The sequence below is a fragment of the Oryzias melastigma genome, linkage group LG4 (assembly GCF_002922805.2).
Source record: "Oryzias melastigma strain HK-1 linkage group LG4, ASM292280v2, whole genome shotgun sequence".
NCBI classification, from domain to species: domain Eukaryota; kingdom Metazoa; phylum Chordata; class Actinopteri; order Beloniformes; family Adrianichthyidae; genus Oryzias; species Oryzias melastigma.
The window spans coordinates 3,269,874-3,286,021 of record NC_050515.1 but is presented as its reverse complement, the minus strand read 5'-3'; the positions used below and the strand labels follow the sequence as shown (position 1 = coordinate 3,286,021).

At 39.3% G+C, this 16,148-nt stretch overlaps 1 protein-coding gene and 1 long non-coding RNA gene across 3 annotated transcripts; one reads left to right on the top strand and one right to left on the bottom strand.

Moving 5' to 3' along the window:
• Nucleotides 1-44: 44 nt before the first annotated feature.
• On the bottom strand, nt 45-4,396 carry LOC112150845. Of its 2 annotated transcripts, none has more exons than XR_004947702.1 (2): nt 4,215-4,396; nt 45-949 (listed from the first exon to the last, which is right to left on the bottom strand). It is a non-coding gene; the product is annotated as an uncharacterized LOC112150845 (long non-coding RNA). The 2 variants fall into 2 exon arrangements; XR_002920020.2 differs by lacking the exon at nt 45-949 and adding an exon at nt 3,816-3,969 and having other exon boundaries at nt 4,215-4,393.
• Nucleotides 4,397-4,411: 15 nt separating this feature from the next.
• On the top strand, nt 4,412-7,238 carry LOC112150844 (C2 calcium-dependent domain-containing protein 4C). Its single transcript, XM_024279361.2, has 2 exons — nt 4,412-4,938; nt 5,539-7,238. The coding sequence occupies exon 2, from the start codon at nt 5,561-5,563 to the stop codon at nt 6,806-6,808; it is 1,248 nt and encodes a 415-aa protein (XP_024135129.1). The 5' UTR covers nt 4,412-4,938; nt 5,539-5,560; the 3' UTR covers nt 6,809-7,238.
• Nucleotides 7,239-16,148: the final 8,910 nt, after the last annotated feature.

Genomic DNA, 16,148 nt, shown 5'->3' with positions numbered 1-16,148 from the left:
GGACTTTATGAATAACCATCCAATAAAGTGTCCACCCGAATCTCTTTGGATAAACTGGCGGTTTGTTCTGAGCCGCTGAAACTCTGTTATGCGATTATCTCCATATTCTTATTTCTCCCGACACCATCTGTGGCGGTTCCAAAATGAAAGTCATTAATCTGCAATCTGCCACAGAGAAGGTTTGGTCCAACAGAATCTTCTATTTTGGTGCTTCAGGCTAACTTCGAGAGCGCCAGGCGGCCTCCCGCTCCTCCTCCAATAACCTGCCGTCCCGCCGGCCTCTCAGGATTATCCCACGTTTTCCGTGGAGTCCATCAAATTTGCGTCCTGCTGTGATGGGCCTGACCTTTTGCCCTGCGTGTGTCCATTCCAAATGCCAGTCCGCTGAAGCAGAAAAGCGAGGCTCTGGAATGGTGCTGGCATTTGCTGAATTGCTTCTCCCTCCGCGGCTTTCGCTGCTACGGAAAACGCTTTCAGATCCGGTTGAAAGACGGCAGCTGGACTGAAGACAGATGTTTGAGGACGTGTCCGTGTCCCGGGTGGGGGGGGGTCACGGTGGCCTTCACTCCGCCTGCAGAGATCTCTAGTGAGAAACTTGGCGAGCAAAAGCAGAGATGAAGGAAAAAATGATTAGAGGGGGTCATCTGTAGTAGTATCCAAGGCAACGAAGGTTGAGGGATGGAAACGGGTTGGCTGGAAATAAAGATGGATGGCAGCAATAAGTTAGACTGGAGTGAAAGAAGATACAACTTTGTTGATCCTAATGAAGCCGACTGGAGCGATCCTGAAGAAACCCTGAGCTCCTGGACTCCTCCACCATCATCTTTTCTTCTGCTGCTACAAACGTTGGAGCAAGTAAACCCAACCAGAACAACCCGTCAGAGAGGCTCGTTCCTGCTCTTCTGATGTTCCGAGACTTTGGAGCGGACGGAGATGTCGAGCCGTCCTCCTAATGAGAGCAGAACAGACGCATTAACCTTTCCTCTGAAGGCTTTCGGAATCGATCTCATTATTCTGCAGAGGAAGCTGTGAACAGTTAGAACCTGGAGTTCTGCAACATTCACACCTTCACATCTGCTCACGTTTGATCTATACTTTTAAATATGTGGTCACACCAAATATATATTTAAAAAAGTCCAAGTTTAGGTCAAAGGGTGAATAGTTGTGAAGCAAATCATTTAAAGAACTGATATGTCATGATTTTTATGTAATGATACACATCTTAGTGTCGTTTTATCTTTTAATTCATGTTTACAACTTAAAAGTCTTAATAAAAAATGACTTTTTTGACATTTTAATTTTATTTTAACGGTTTTGTATTTTAATCTTGTGTGTAGTTTATTTCTCTCTTTTCCCATCTCTAAATATATATATCTCTTTATCAATCTCTCTATTTTTCTCTTTCTATCTTTCTTGGTCTTTTTCTCCCTATTTTTATCTCTTTCTCATTCTATTTCTATCTATCTTACTATATATTTCTAACTCTATCTCTCTATTTCTCTCTTTCTGTCTTTCTTTTTCTATCTCTTTCTCTCTATTTCTATGTCCCCCTCTTTCTAATTCTCTCTCTATATTTCTACCTCACTCTATCTATCTCTCTATTTCTCTTTTTTCTATCTCTATATATCTCTATTTCTTTCCCTCGTTTTATTTCTCTCAATATTTATATCTCTGTCCCTCTATTTCTATCTGTTTCTCTCTGTCTAGCTTTCTATGTTTCTCTCTATTTCTATATTTCTTTCTATCTCTTTATTTCTCCCTCTTTCTTTCTCTTTATATATTTATTTCTCTATATTTCTATATCTTCATCCCTGTATTTCTCTCTTTCTAATTCTATCTTTCTATATCTCTTTATTTCTCTCTGAACTTTTAAAGCACAAGAATAAAAATTCTTCTATTTCTTGGGAGTTTCCGACAGATTCGTGTGAAGTTTTCTTTTTTTTATTATTTTTTTACATTCTGAACAATGGTTTTGAAAATAAATCTTTTTTTTCAGGAAGTTGTGAATACATTTGTGGCCTTAAATTTATTTTAAAAAATCTAAAATACTTGTAGTATTTGTCTCTGCAGTTCCACATTGCGACGTCTTTTCCTTCCAGACAAAAAAAGAAAAAACAAATCCAATAAAAATTGAGTTTTTATCTTCTTGTTCTTGTTGCATTTCTCTCGTGATGGACAGTTATTAAAGAACTTAAGATTAAAACTTTGTTTCTGAGTAATTCTTAATTCAAATTGTAATGGAGCAGACAAAGACCTTTCAGTTGGGCGAACCAAAGAAAGAATGGAACTAAAGGTATGATGGGATATCACTGGAAGGCTCCTGCACATATTGGAGGCAAATTTTTAATGAACTGCAGAAAGTCCGTCTTAAAAAATTATACAAGTTTTTGAATTTTGGCTTAAAACTTCATATTTAAAAGACCACCAGGATTTTTTTTTAAAAAAATATCAGAATATAGTTGGACTGTGAACTGAAAGTTTAATGGGTGAAGGTTGGAAAGGTATCGAGCAAACATACAAATCTACAGTTTATCGTTGGAATATATTCTGCTTCTCAAAACAAAAAGTTTTTCTGCACAAAAGGCGGATATGATCTTTACCGTCTAATTAGGAAGATGTAACCAGATGAAGGACGTGGAGACCAGAAGCTCCTTAAAAACTGAGCAAGTGTCTCAGATATGAAGAAAATGAACCTACAGAGTAAAATAAACCGACTGTGCCTCAATCCAAACAGTATTTTCCAAGATCGATAATCATTGATCTCATTGTGAAAGGATTTTTTTAGATGGTATTGGTCGATTCTGCCTCAGAAAGATCGATCTGGTTGGATTATATTATCAATTGTTATTATCCATCAATAAAACAAAGCAGTCAATTTCTGACAGACCTTTTATTGTGATTGTAGTCAGTCTAAGGCACACCTGTGCAATAATCTCATCAGCATCTTGCTATGGCACACCTGTGAGGAGGGATGGACCATCTCAGCGAAGGAGAAGTGATTACTATCACAGATTTGTGAATAGCATTTGAGAAAATATTTATATCGAAAATGTTTCAAATCAAAAACCAAAAGTCTCCAATCATCTTTTCATCTATTTTCAAAGCATTTCCAGGAGTCTTTTCATTATAATTGACATTTTTAGGGAAAATAAAAAACAAAAATCAGTCATTTTCTAGGACATAGTTTCTGCAGAGCGGCAGGAGTTCATTAGAAAGTAACTCTGAGACTGTTTGGGTGGTATATGCCTTTATTTCCCATCATCCCTTTGTTTTCACTCTCTCCCGCGAGCTTACAGCCCTTAAAACCTAATATATCAGATTAATCCAGCCGTATAACTTTGATCCAGATTCCAGCTCAGACGAGGAAAACAAAGACGTTCATGGATCTATTGATCTATAAGTGGATTTATCAGAATGGAGTGGAACAGGAAGCTTGTGGATCGTCGACTGAAGTTTCAACGTAACAACTTTAAGCTTTTTTAAACTGCATTTTTCCTGATTCACAACAATTTGAAAAAAAGACTCAGAAATGCCATTTTTTATCTTAATTTTCTTTATATGTCTTCCACCATCAGAAAAATGCTACAAGAACATGTTAAAAACATCAAAAACACCATTTTATTGGAGTGGATCTTTAATTCTCAGCTTCCTCTAAACCTAAAAACGGATATAAACGTCAAATACTTGACATTACTTGTGACTGAGACAATTTTCTCACATTACATAACTTCAAAACTGGACATGTTTGTAAAACAAATAATAAAATTACAATTTATTACAATGATTACTTCTTGTTTGAATGAACAGGAAAACGGTTTCAAATAGAGATTTATGTTGAGGAAAAACTTCAAGCTTGATTTTCTTTACAAAGTGGATTCCAAGCGCGGTTCTTCTTTTTGTTCCAGAGAAGAAAATGGTCGGTCAGAAACTCCACCCACTTTTCAGGGGTCATCTTCACACCTGAAGAACCTGTTAAAGCACGATTTTTTTAATTGAAGTTTACAAAATTAAAATATTTAGGAGCTGAAACCAGCAGACATGGAGCACACTAAAACTCCTTTAGCTCTTTAAAACCTGCTGGAATTCAAGTTTAAGTCCATTTTCTCCCCTAATTCTGACATATTTGTCCTAAACTCCTATTTGTTGAATTTAAAATATAAAACCTCTGTGCACCACCTTAGGAGTTGATCCCTTCATATAAAGTAAACACAGACCTGTGAAAACAAAAGCTCTCCATCCACAGCTGTCATGGCACTTAAGCTCCCAAAGTCTTGAATCAGGCGAATTGTGTTTTTTTCCCTCCTCCTTGTTGTCCTGCAGATCAATGGAGTCATGCGCCCATCCTATTTTAGACAGATGTATTCGTTGCCATAGCAAAGTTTCCAGGGAAACCGATCAGCCGGTTTAAACCCGCAGAAAGATGTAAAAGAGGAGGAACAAAGAAGGAGAGAACGAACTCAACCGAAAACTCCCACATGAAGGAAGCAGGTGATTCTCCAAACCAAATCACTTCAGTTCATTTTGTGGCGCAGAAGAGCAAAGCAAACTCTTTAACTTCTGTCTGGTTTTACGCATTTACATTGTGCCAAGAAAACTTTATTTTTAAAAGAAAGCATCCTCTGAAAGCGCGAGGAGAGCACTTTTACGCAGCGGCTGAAACTCCGTTTGAACCGTCGCAGCTTGCGCCGCTGCTGCCGCATTTGGAGCGGCGGCTCCTGCAGTCAAACGGGAATGGCAGAGGTGGATCTTATTGGTCAGCTCGCAGCTGTGCGCCGTCGATAAAACGCGCGGCTGGACGCTCCGGAGCGGAGAGCGTCTGGAGCGCAGAGCAGCGGCGCCGCGGAGCGCACGGACACATCTGAGGAGGAGCAGCGGGAGGAGGAGGAGGTGCTGCTGGAGGAGCAGATGCAAAGAGAAGACCTCCTTCTTTCCACCTGTGTGAGTACATTTCTCCATGAAGGTTCTTATTTAGGCAGGTTTCTGAAGTCGGGCGCATCTGGAAGCTTTGAGGCACCTGTTGAGCGCGTCTTGGTTGTAACTTTGTGGTAAGATAAAGGTGAACATCGGACTTCCTAAAGAACATTTATTCGTTTTAGGTTTATAAAAATTAAAAAATTGAAAAAAGAAGAAGCAGCTTTTACCTCCGTGGAGCCCGAGAGCAAAAATTGTGGATTAATAGAAGAAAAAGCTGCTGTTTTGGAAGATTTATATACAATATGGTTTAACCAACAAATAATATATGTTAAAAAATGTCAATTTAATAATTTTCATTGCTGTTTGAGACATTATTTTCTACACCCGTTGAAGAAACACATGCGCAAAAGAGGAGAAACTTGAATTTAAAAATGAAGATTTGATGCGTTTTTGTTGGATTTCATCAGATAAATGAATCTTTCTGAAGCTGTGGATTATTTCACTGATTAAAAGTGTTTAATTTTGTATTTTTACTGTCATTTTTCCAATATTTACTCTACAGTTTTCAGTATTTTGGTGGTGTTTTGTCATTTTCTGCGCCTGATCATGTGCTGCTCCTTCCAGACGCACCGAACCGAGCCGAACCATGTGGGTTCTGGATAAGATCCGCGGGTCAGTGGAGACCGGGGTGCTGCGTCAGGGGGAAGCAGGAGACAAAAAGGGCGCAGCTCCATCCTACAGCAACGTCCTGACTCCTGACAAGATCCCGGACTTCTTCATTCCCCCAAAGCTGGTCAGCTGCCCCCCCGAGCCCGAGAAACCCAAAGAGGGGCTGCAGCCGTCCACGTCGGAGCAAACCCTAACGGGTGGAAGGAAGGTCAGCAGCCCCAGGAGCCCCCGCTTGGTGGCCAAGATCGCAGGAGACACAAAGAACTTGTTGAGGGCAGCGAACCGCCACATCATCCAGATCGAGAGCGCGGATGATGTTGTGGCTGGAGACACCAACGCGGACCCGCAGTCCCAGACCGCCATGTCTCTGCCTTACGTCCCCAAGACCCAGACCTCGTACGGGTTCGCCACCCTGAAGGAGAGCCCCCACACCCGGCGTAAAGAGTCGCTGTTCCACTGCGAGCTCACCAGCCCCATCACCTCTCCAAACGCGCAGAGGAGGACCGCGGGGAAAAGCGGGGACGCGGGGAACCACCTGAACCCCGCAGACCTCAACACCTCCCACATGAACCCCTACAGGTACTTCAGTGGGGGGGAGAGTGACACCTGCTCCTCTGCAGAGTCCTCCCCCTTCAGCTCCCCGCTGCTCTCGCGCTCTGCGTCCCTCCTCAAGATCTTTACGCACGAGACGCAGGCCAAAGTGGTGAAAGCCAAGCGGACCCTGGCGCGCCACAGCTCCCTGTCCACCGACGAGTGCAGCTCCGCGGAGCCCAGCCCCAACATCCAGCGGCGGCTGCACGTGCCGTCCCTCCACGGGGGGGCGGCGGCGCCCGACCACGGCCTGCAGCGGGAGCACACCATCAACCTGCACAAGGGAGGCACGCTGAGGATCAGCGCCAACTACGACTCCGGCACCTCCCGCCTGCTCATCCGCGCGCTGGCGGCCGAGAGCCTGTACGACAAGCACGTGGACATCAAGAGCATCAACTGCTGCGTGTCCGTGTACCTGAACCCCGGGAAGCTGCAGAAGCAGAGGAGCAACATCATCAAGAACAGCCGCAACCCCGTCTTCAACGAGGACTTCTTCTTCGACTCCATCAGCTCCCTCCAGGTGAAGAACCTGTCCGTCAAGTTCAAGGTGGTCAACAAAGGCACCAGCCTCAAGAGGGACACGCTGCTGGGGGAGAGGGAGGTGCCTCTGACGAAGCTGCTGTCGGGGCTCTGAGGAGGAGATGGAGGAGCTGGAGGAGATGGAGGAGGAGGTCCAACAAGAGTTTCTAAGAATTCCCAAACAGAGGACGGATTTCAGAAAAACGCCCCTCATCCTCATCAGAAGCCTCGTGCATGGTGGAGGTCTCATCCTGGTCAGGGCTCCCCTGACCCCCTTCATCCAACTATTACACCGAACATTCCCGAACCAGGCCCGGTTCAAAGGTTCGGCCCACCTGCGCTCAGCCCATCCGGCCTGCGCCCACAGCTGGATTTGGTTATTCAAAGTGCCGCAGGAGCGCATGCCCGTGGATCAGCTGCACCTTCGCGTGCGCGCGCGCGCTCTGAAGAGGCCCTGATGTGCAAATGAGCCTTTGATGTGCGCGAAATTATGCACATCAAAAATAGAAACACGTTATGATTAACTAAAGCAGCGTGACTGCCAATGTAAACGCAGCGTAATGACATGACACTGCAACAGATGTCAGCTTCACACGCACGGAAAACACGCAACACAGTTCCGATTTATCAGTGGAGAATGGAGATGAATTCACATCTTTTACTGAACAATTTATCTTCCTTTTTGGTCCGTTTCCTCCTAAATCTGGCGGGTTTTATTGTTTTGAAAGTCAAAATACACTGAAAGCTGTAGTTCATCTGCAAATTCCCTCTTTAATTAAATCAAATTTGTCCTTTTTATGTCACTTAGCTAGTTTTTTATTTATTGCTTTTGAAAGCACGAACATGCTTAAGACTAATTATGACAGCATTTTAAAACAGAAAAAGTGCAGAAACGATCTTTGAAATTTTCCTCTGAAGTCTCACTCTAATCATCTTGTGATCTATTTCAAAGAGTTATGGTTCGGTACCGTTTAATGGGTCCATTTACTGGACTGAACCGGACACATCTGCTACCTACACCTGATCTGACCATTCGGTGGAAACGAGGCTTAGCACCAACCCCCAAGCTAACATTATCAGCGAAACAGAAATATCAAGCAATATTAGAGCTTTCCAGATGTAGTTTCCGGTTTCCGGGCGGAACAGGGAGCTTGTGACTCCGCCCACCGTATTTTCTACGTCACAAATGAGCTTTTTCTAACCGTATTTTTGCTCCTTGAATAGAGAAATACTTAGAAATACAATTTTAATCTTCTTTCATTTTCTTTAAACATATCCTCCATCTTTAGAAAAATGCCACAAGAATATTAAAAAAAATACAAAGCTAATGAAGCAAAATGAAAATAAAACCCCACAAATCTGCAAAAAGTTCAGTTTTGACTGATTTTAAATCTTTTTGCTCTCACGTCTCCAACAGGGAGTGTTTTTATCAATAAAAAAACAAAAATAAATAAAAATGAGAGGGTCTTAATTCACGAGGGTGAAAGAACGAATAAAAAAAATCTTCTGCTAATTCAACTTTAATCTTTCCAAAGTTTAAATGTATGACTTTAATGTTACCAAACCAATGTTTTTAAAACTCAACACCTGATTTTGGAATCCTCGTTTTTAACCTTCAATTTCAAAACTGTCTGATGATTGCAAGAAAGCCTTTTATCTGTGACTTTAGTGCCACAATATAGAAAACCTTAGATTTAAAAAAACTTCAGTTACTCTTTTTATGGAGCCCCTAAAGGGACACGGAAGTAAAAAAAAATGGAAGTAATGTTTTTTTCTGGTTACTATCTGGAGCGCACCAGATAGTAACCACTATTTCTTCTCTAAAAGTTAAAGCAAAACATTGTTTTTCTGGATACTATCTAGTGTGCACCAGATAGTATCCAGAAAAAAAGTTTTTTTTTCTGAAAATTTAAGTAAATTAAACTTTTTTTCTCCTTACTATCTGGTGCACACCAGATAGAAACCAGAACAAAACCTTAATATCTGCGGCACACCAGAAAAGAAATTAGTAACCAGAAAAAAACATTTTTTTCTAAAAATTGGAGTAAAGAAAAACGTTTTTTTTTCTAAAAGTTTCAGTTATTTTTTTCTCATTATCATCTGGTGTGGAGCAGATAGTAACCTGAAAAAAATATTTTTTCTTAAAAAATCCACGTAAAAAAAAACTTTTTCTGGTTACTATCTGGTGCAAACCAGAAAGTAACGGAAAAAAACTTACTATTTGGTGCCCACCAGATAGTAAAAAATATTTTTTTCTGGTTAAGTAATTTTCTTTTGTATGCACCAGATAGTACCCAGATTGTTTTTTTTTCTTTCTAAAAACTAAAGTTATTTTTTTCTGGTTACCATCTGGTGTGCAGCAGAAAATAACCTGAAAATAAGTATTTTTTCTAAAAATTGAAGTAAAAAAAAAAATATATTTTTGGTTACTATGTGGTGTGCTCCAGACAGTAAACAAATAAAAAATCATAAAAATTTAAGTTATTTTTTTTGTTTTAAATTGAATGTTATTTTTTTCTGGTTACTAACAGGTGTTCACCAGATAGTAACAAGATTTTTTTTCATAACTTGAATTTGTTTTTTTATTTTTTACCTCAATGTCCTTTTAGGGGCTCCATATTTTTTAAGATGAACAAAACACAAAAAAGTCAGACAACCTGATAAGAAGAGATTTTACATGTGTAGACAAAACGTTTGATGATAAAGTGACTCTAACAAGGAGGAACCGTCAGATTAAAAGCACATTCTGGTTGATGAGCTGCTGTGAGCCTCGTGGTCGCCCCGGCTCCAGAGTTGATTCAATCCGACCCGTGCACACCTGCTGTCACTCTGCTGGTTTGATTTGTTTACCTGGATACTAAAGCAGCTTTGGACCTAAAGTTCTGAGTCTTCATTCATCTCTAGAGTGAAGGTGAACACCAGTTTAGTTTGTGTTTCCAGCGGGACAACGACATAACTGTTAAATAAAACCCGTTTTTAAAGAGTTCAGCCGTCCAAGTATGCAACCACGCTTCAGCCTTAGTCCCTGTGTTGGTGGTAGATGCAGCCGTGTGCATGTAGACGTGCTGAACGTGCCGTTGGAGGAGATTCCTGCGGTTGTGCCACAGTGAGTTGACACGTCACTGATGTTTGCATGACGCGCTCACAGCTTCACCAAACCCCAAAGCCTTAAAGTGTGAGAGTTTATGATCAGCATGACTGTGTCCAGGAGTTTTATATGTGCAAAAACATGAAGAGGAATGTCTTTATTTTGAAGAGACTCTCCACATGTGTTGGATTTGTACTGTTTTTATATTTGTCAAAGACATTTATGCACCAGCGAGTGAGAAACACAGATGGGTGGAAGTTCGGCTTCTACTTTTACGAAGCAAAAAAGAAATAAAGACCAGATGGAAGTGAAGAAACGATTTTATTTTTATCTGTTTTGGTTGGAAAAAGTAATTCTTATGAGCTTAGAATAGTTTTAGGAGAAATAAAAGCAAACCAGATGTTTTGGATGTCAGTTTTGGTTTTAGCTCCGCCTACAGGTGGTGTTACCTGTTGGCCCTGCAGCCACATTTACAAAAGAAAAAGGTGGATTTCCACCTCAACTTGAGCGAATTGAAGATGCTGCTTTAAGTCTGATCATTTGAATAAAACGGGATTTTATTTATTGATTTATTCAAACTGATTTAAAAGAGGATTTGACCCTTGAAATTTTACTTATATTCTTAGATGTTCCAGATCCATTGAAAATAAAGGAAAAGCAACATTTTAAAACTAAAAAAACAAATAAATTTTGCTTTACAGTTACAGACAAACATTGATATTAACCCATAAGAACCCATTTTTCCTTAAACTTAACATTTTGTTTTTTTATTTGTTTTAATGAAATCAAATAATGTGAATAGACCAATGGACCAACACACTTCAGATATTTTTCTGTTACACTGATGTCAGTATGGGTTCTTGTGGGTTAAGCTTGACTCAAAATACTCCACTCTCTCACATGATGCTTCATATTTTGTGATTTTTTTATTTATTTATTTATTCCTTTCTTGTTTATTTATTAATTTGGTTTAATTAGGCCCCAGGAACCCCCTTAAATATGTCCTATAGACGTTTTAGACCATCCATTGTGATGAAAACACCTAATTATGGAGAGACTTTACTTTTATTTTTGCTAAAATTCTGTTTATTTTCTTTTCTCTGATACTTTTGAATCCACAAACTTAACTCTGAGGATCTAAACCGCGTCACGGATTAACGCATTTGCAAAAATGTAGATTTTTTTTATGAGATTAAGTAGATTTTTTCTCACATCAGCTCATTTCTGGTTAAGAAGATAATTATTTATTTAAAAAACCTGCCAGTTTTTAATTGGTGCAGCTGAGCTGATCAGACAGAAGCTCCTTAATGATATTTTCATCAATATCTGCCAGGATCTCCAGATTAGTGCCGTGAATCATCAGACTTGGAGAGTTTGTGGAGTTTTTCTGTCCCAGGGTCCAGGCTGGTGTTTCTGCTCCTGGTCCTCTTTGGCTGTTAGATATCGGAGCTTCACTGATGAAGTTTTAAGAAGAAAAAGGATCACGACGGGAGTGAATGCAGGAGATCTGTTCCGTTAAATATTGTATTTTATCGACGGTGACAATAATCCCTTTTTGAACCTCTTGATTACTCTGTGAGTGTTCGCTGTTGTTTCTCCGGTTTTTGATGATGATGATGATGAAAAACGCCGACCTGCTAACTTGACTCTTTGATCCTCTCCTTCGTGTGTAGGTAAACCATGGCTGCCGGTTTCTGTTGCAGTTCTTCTCGTCGTGTTTCTGTCGTTACTTTTCTACTGTGATAACTGCTGAGAATAATGTGTAAATGACTGTGAAGTACTTTGATTAAAACTTTGTGGAAACTTCTCTTTGGCTGATGATTTCTTTTATGGTGTCATTTCAAAATGTGCTCAAAAACAGGAATGGATTTAATGATTTGTAGCTTTTTTGCAGACATGTCTTCAAACAAACAATCTTTAAAGGAGATGTGTTTCCTGTTTTAGTTTAGTCAGATTAAGTTTTTGTTCACTTTGTAAAACATAGGGCTCAGATATTTGTGAAGGAGCTGTCGACTGTATATGGAGAACTGGACTTAGTGACTCCTCCCCCTTGGTGCTCCAAATAGGAAGGAGTTCCAAGAAGCCAAAATCAGTCAGAATAACCAACCTTTTCTTTTTTTAGCATCTTCTTAGTAATTCAAATTTTTTCCAGATATATTTTCTTTTTTGCAAATTATTCAAGTTATGAACTGACCAGTAAAAGTAGGTGGAGCCTGTTGGTCCACATATCCAACGTTTGTCAGGGGTGTAAATATTTCCGTCTCACATCTTCAAACACAATTCACAAATAAAAGATTTCACCAACGTCATGTGATGCAGCCCAATTTAGATATTTATTCATTTGAGGTTTAAACCTATAAACGAAAATGCATTTTACCAGAAAAATCTTCTTTTTTTTTTTCTTACTGGCGCTTTTTTATTTTAAGCAACAAAAGCAAAATGTCACAGAACGGCTTTAAGTATTAAAACGTACATTTGAGGCTTTTAGAGTGTTTTGTGGTGGAATTAAAGAGTGTCATTCTAACTTATTTAAGTATTGTTAAAGAAAATAGTTATTATATCGTATTTAATGAACAAAAAACAAGACTGCGGTTCACCTTCAGCCAACTTTAGTCGACCTATCTTTGTAGAAACAAAAGAATAACCTTTGGGGTTCGTAAAAAAACAAACAAACAGAAGAAGATGACATCACAACCGACAAAAACACCAAAAATAATTTAAAATCTGCTAACAAAACTAAAACCATATGTGTCTACGATATCTAAAGGAAGTTTTGAAATTATTATGGGATGGCCACATGACCTTGGAAGCCATTATGTGGCAAATTTGGCCATTTTTTTACATTTTCCCACAATAAAGTCAAAAACCAAACTTTTGTTAAAGCAAATTTTACTCACACACCCCAAGGTTAAGTCTACAACTACAGCCGAAGTTATTTTGACCTTTGACCTCGGGAAGAGTTTTTAAATTTAAACTTCTTGAAGATATTTCGATCTAACTCCTCGAGCATCTTTGGGAACCTTCTTGGGGAAAAAATGGAATTAGAAGTTTGTAGATTTTTAACGTCATTAGCTTGGCGAGCTCACAGAAGTGTGGATCTCCTGTTTCAACACATTTTTTTTACCATATTATTGTGAACATGTAATACATGAATCCCTGTCTAAAGCTGAACAAAACCATATGACATGATATGATCATATCAGGAATGTGGGCGTGGCTAACAAAACACTACAGCTGTCAAGGAAATCCAAAAATGCATTTTTCCTGATTCTTCTAAAACTTACATAAATATATTTGTTACGACGGAGTATTAGGGCCACCAAAAAAAAAAAAAAAGTAATATTACGACTTTTAATCTCGTAAATTTACGAGATTAAAAGTCGTAAATTTACGAGAAAAAAAGTCATCTATTACATTTTTTTTTTTTGGTGGCCCTAGTACTACGTCGTAATTTGTCGCCCCTAAAAGAAATAAAAATAAAATAGTTGCTATGGAGATAAAACCATCAGAGAAGCCACCACTTTAAAATAAAAGCTACTCAATGAATTTGTCGCGTACTACTCTGACCAAGGTGGAGAGAGACGGCAAGGTGAGGCTGGGTCAAAGGGTCCAATTATGTTTGCTATAATCTCATGATTAAATTGACTCATTAAGGCATGAGTGTCAAAGTCAATCACACAGGGGGCCAAGATCCAAAAGACACCTTAGATCACGGGCCGAACAGGATAAACATTTATTGAACACTCTAAAATGAAATTTTTGAAACTGTAGCTTTTAACATAATTTTGAACTAGATATATAGCATTACCTGTGAAGATGCTAGTGCTGATAGCTGAAGAGGCTGAAATTGATAGTTAAAAATGTTGAAGTTGATAGCTGAAATTACTGAAGCTAATTGCTGAAAACACTAAAGCTGATATCCATCTAAAATATTACCTAAATGACAAATAACCCCGAAAACGTAAAAAAAAAAAAAAAAAAAAAAAAAAAACAGCTAGCATGTAGCTGATAAATAGCTAAACTTCAAAATGGCCTAAAAAGTCTTTCTAAATGCCAAAAATAGTCTCAAAAGCTAGCAGAATGACAATTTTTAAATATTTAAACCTGTAACTTTTGAACATGATAAGGAATTATAAAAAGACAGGAATATTATTCCAGAATAACCAACTTAAACCTCAAATAACTTTCAATATTTTAATCTCCATAAAATATTTTTTGTCAAAATTATACAAATAAGCGCAAGAAAACATCAGGCTATCAATAACAATAACATAAAATGATCTGGAGGGCCGAATCCGGCCCCCGGGCCTTGACTTTGACACATTAAGGGGTAATAATGTAAGGTATTGATTTATAATCTTTTTAAAACTTAATGTAAATGTCTAAAATAATAATTGAGTCATCCTAATTCTAGAGGACTTTAATTTCTAAGAACCTTTTGTTAAAAAAAGGAAATCACGATGTAAAAATAGAAAGATCAATATTTTAGTAATCAATCAGCTTAATGTTTTATTATTATTCTATTTCTCCAGATTCCAGTGAATCACAGACACTCAGGTCTCCAAGCACTCGTCCTCTCTGCTCCGTCATTCAGCTTTCTGACTTCAGACAACTTTGGATTTATCTTTGATTCTGAATGTGACGCAAGCGCCACAAACTTCCTGTCACCGTCACTAATTCCTATCCCTCACGCTCCCGCACCCTCAGATATACCATTAGCTTCTCTTTGTCAGCTGCACACGGGATTCTGCTGCACGCTAAGAGAAAGAAATGATCCAATATCCTCCATCTGCCATTGTTCGTTTCCATCCGCTGCTGAATGTCTCTCACAGCTGGTAAATTGATTTATGAAAGTGTCTTCTGTGCATCGAGGAAGGCAGTCTGAGGGTCTACAAGTGGGTGCTTGGATGCGGCGGGGAGTGACAATAGTGTGGGGCAAATTTGATTGGGGCAATTTTCCTCCCTGGCTTTCCCGACTCGATAGAGGAAAGGTTTAGAACTGTTATTGGCTTTGGAATCGCTATGGCAACAACAGAGACGAGCAATCTCCGAGTGAAGGAATGAGGAGAGGGCGAGGGCGCGTCTGTCTTATGGAGGGATGGCTGCGGAAATGCCAGAATGTTTACGTTCCAGACGCTTTATTTAAATATTTCTCCATTCCAAAGGTTTCCTGTTGCAAATCAGCATCAATGCTGCACACGTCTGTGAGTGTTAACGTATAGAAACACGTTGAAAACATCAGGCAAATGACATTGTGCTGCCATTTGTTGAAGCCCCCCATGACAATTTTTTTATTAAAAAAAATGTTCCCAGTTGTGTTTTATGTATGATTATAGAGTTTTTAACTAAAATCCCACAATCTAAATGTCTTTGAAAGCCATTTTTCATGTGTCTGTTTCCAAAATCTCTTCTGAGGAGGCGTGGCTTTTGCAGCCTAACCCCGTCTGATAATAGTTCTGTGTCTCGCTAGCTTAAATCTTCATAAAAAGCTACATAAAAATGTCAAGCAGTATCAAAAATGGTTCTGATCCGGATGTCAGCTGGACGAGGAAGTGAAGATCTTCATGGACAGAACTTCCTCCAAAATCCTGATTCTTTCTCCTTCCAGTTCACCAAAGACTCTTTTAGCTAATTCTCCAATGTTTATTGACTGTGATCAATACATTCAATCATTGGTTTCTCAGAGTTCTTGATAAAATAATCAAAGCTAACATCAAAATGCTCTTTCATTGATTTACAATCCTTTCCAACTGCGGTCAAATGAGCCGCCGTTCACATTTCCGTGGTCACATCAAGAAGCTCCGTGGAGTCTGGTGGAGATTTTCCAGCGTTCTCAGTCCTGCTACCGTAAGTATTGGATGAAACTCACACCAAAAATCCAGTGATGCTGATTTGACCACAGAAATGTGAACGGCGGCTCATTTGACTGCAGTCAATGTGAAGATACCATCTTCTCTTCTCCAGAACCTGAACTAGACACTAGGAACAGATGAGGGTTTAGTGCATGTGCAGCAGAGCTGTTGATGGAAAGAAGATCATTCATTCAAACAGAGTCTGTGACAGTTTAAAATGAGAGATACTGGAAAAGGCAAAAATTTCTTATCACATTTGTTCTCTTTCATAAGAAAAACGACACACAGACGTGTTAAAAACTCAAAAACTGTATTTTCCATCGGAGGAGGACTTTAACTACAACCTGAACATCACAGGTAAATTAACATTCTTTGGCATAAGTCTCCAAACATCAACAAACATCTTGTTTCGTTGTCGCTTGGTGCCATAATCTGCTCCGATCATCTGTTTTTTTCTGATCCAATTTCCCACACCTGTTCCTGGTCACCCGACTGTGATTAGTCCCACCTGTGTC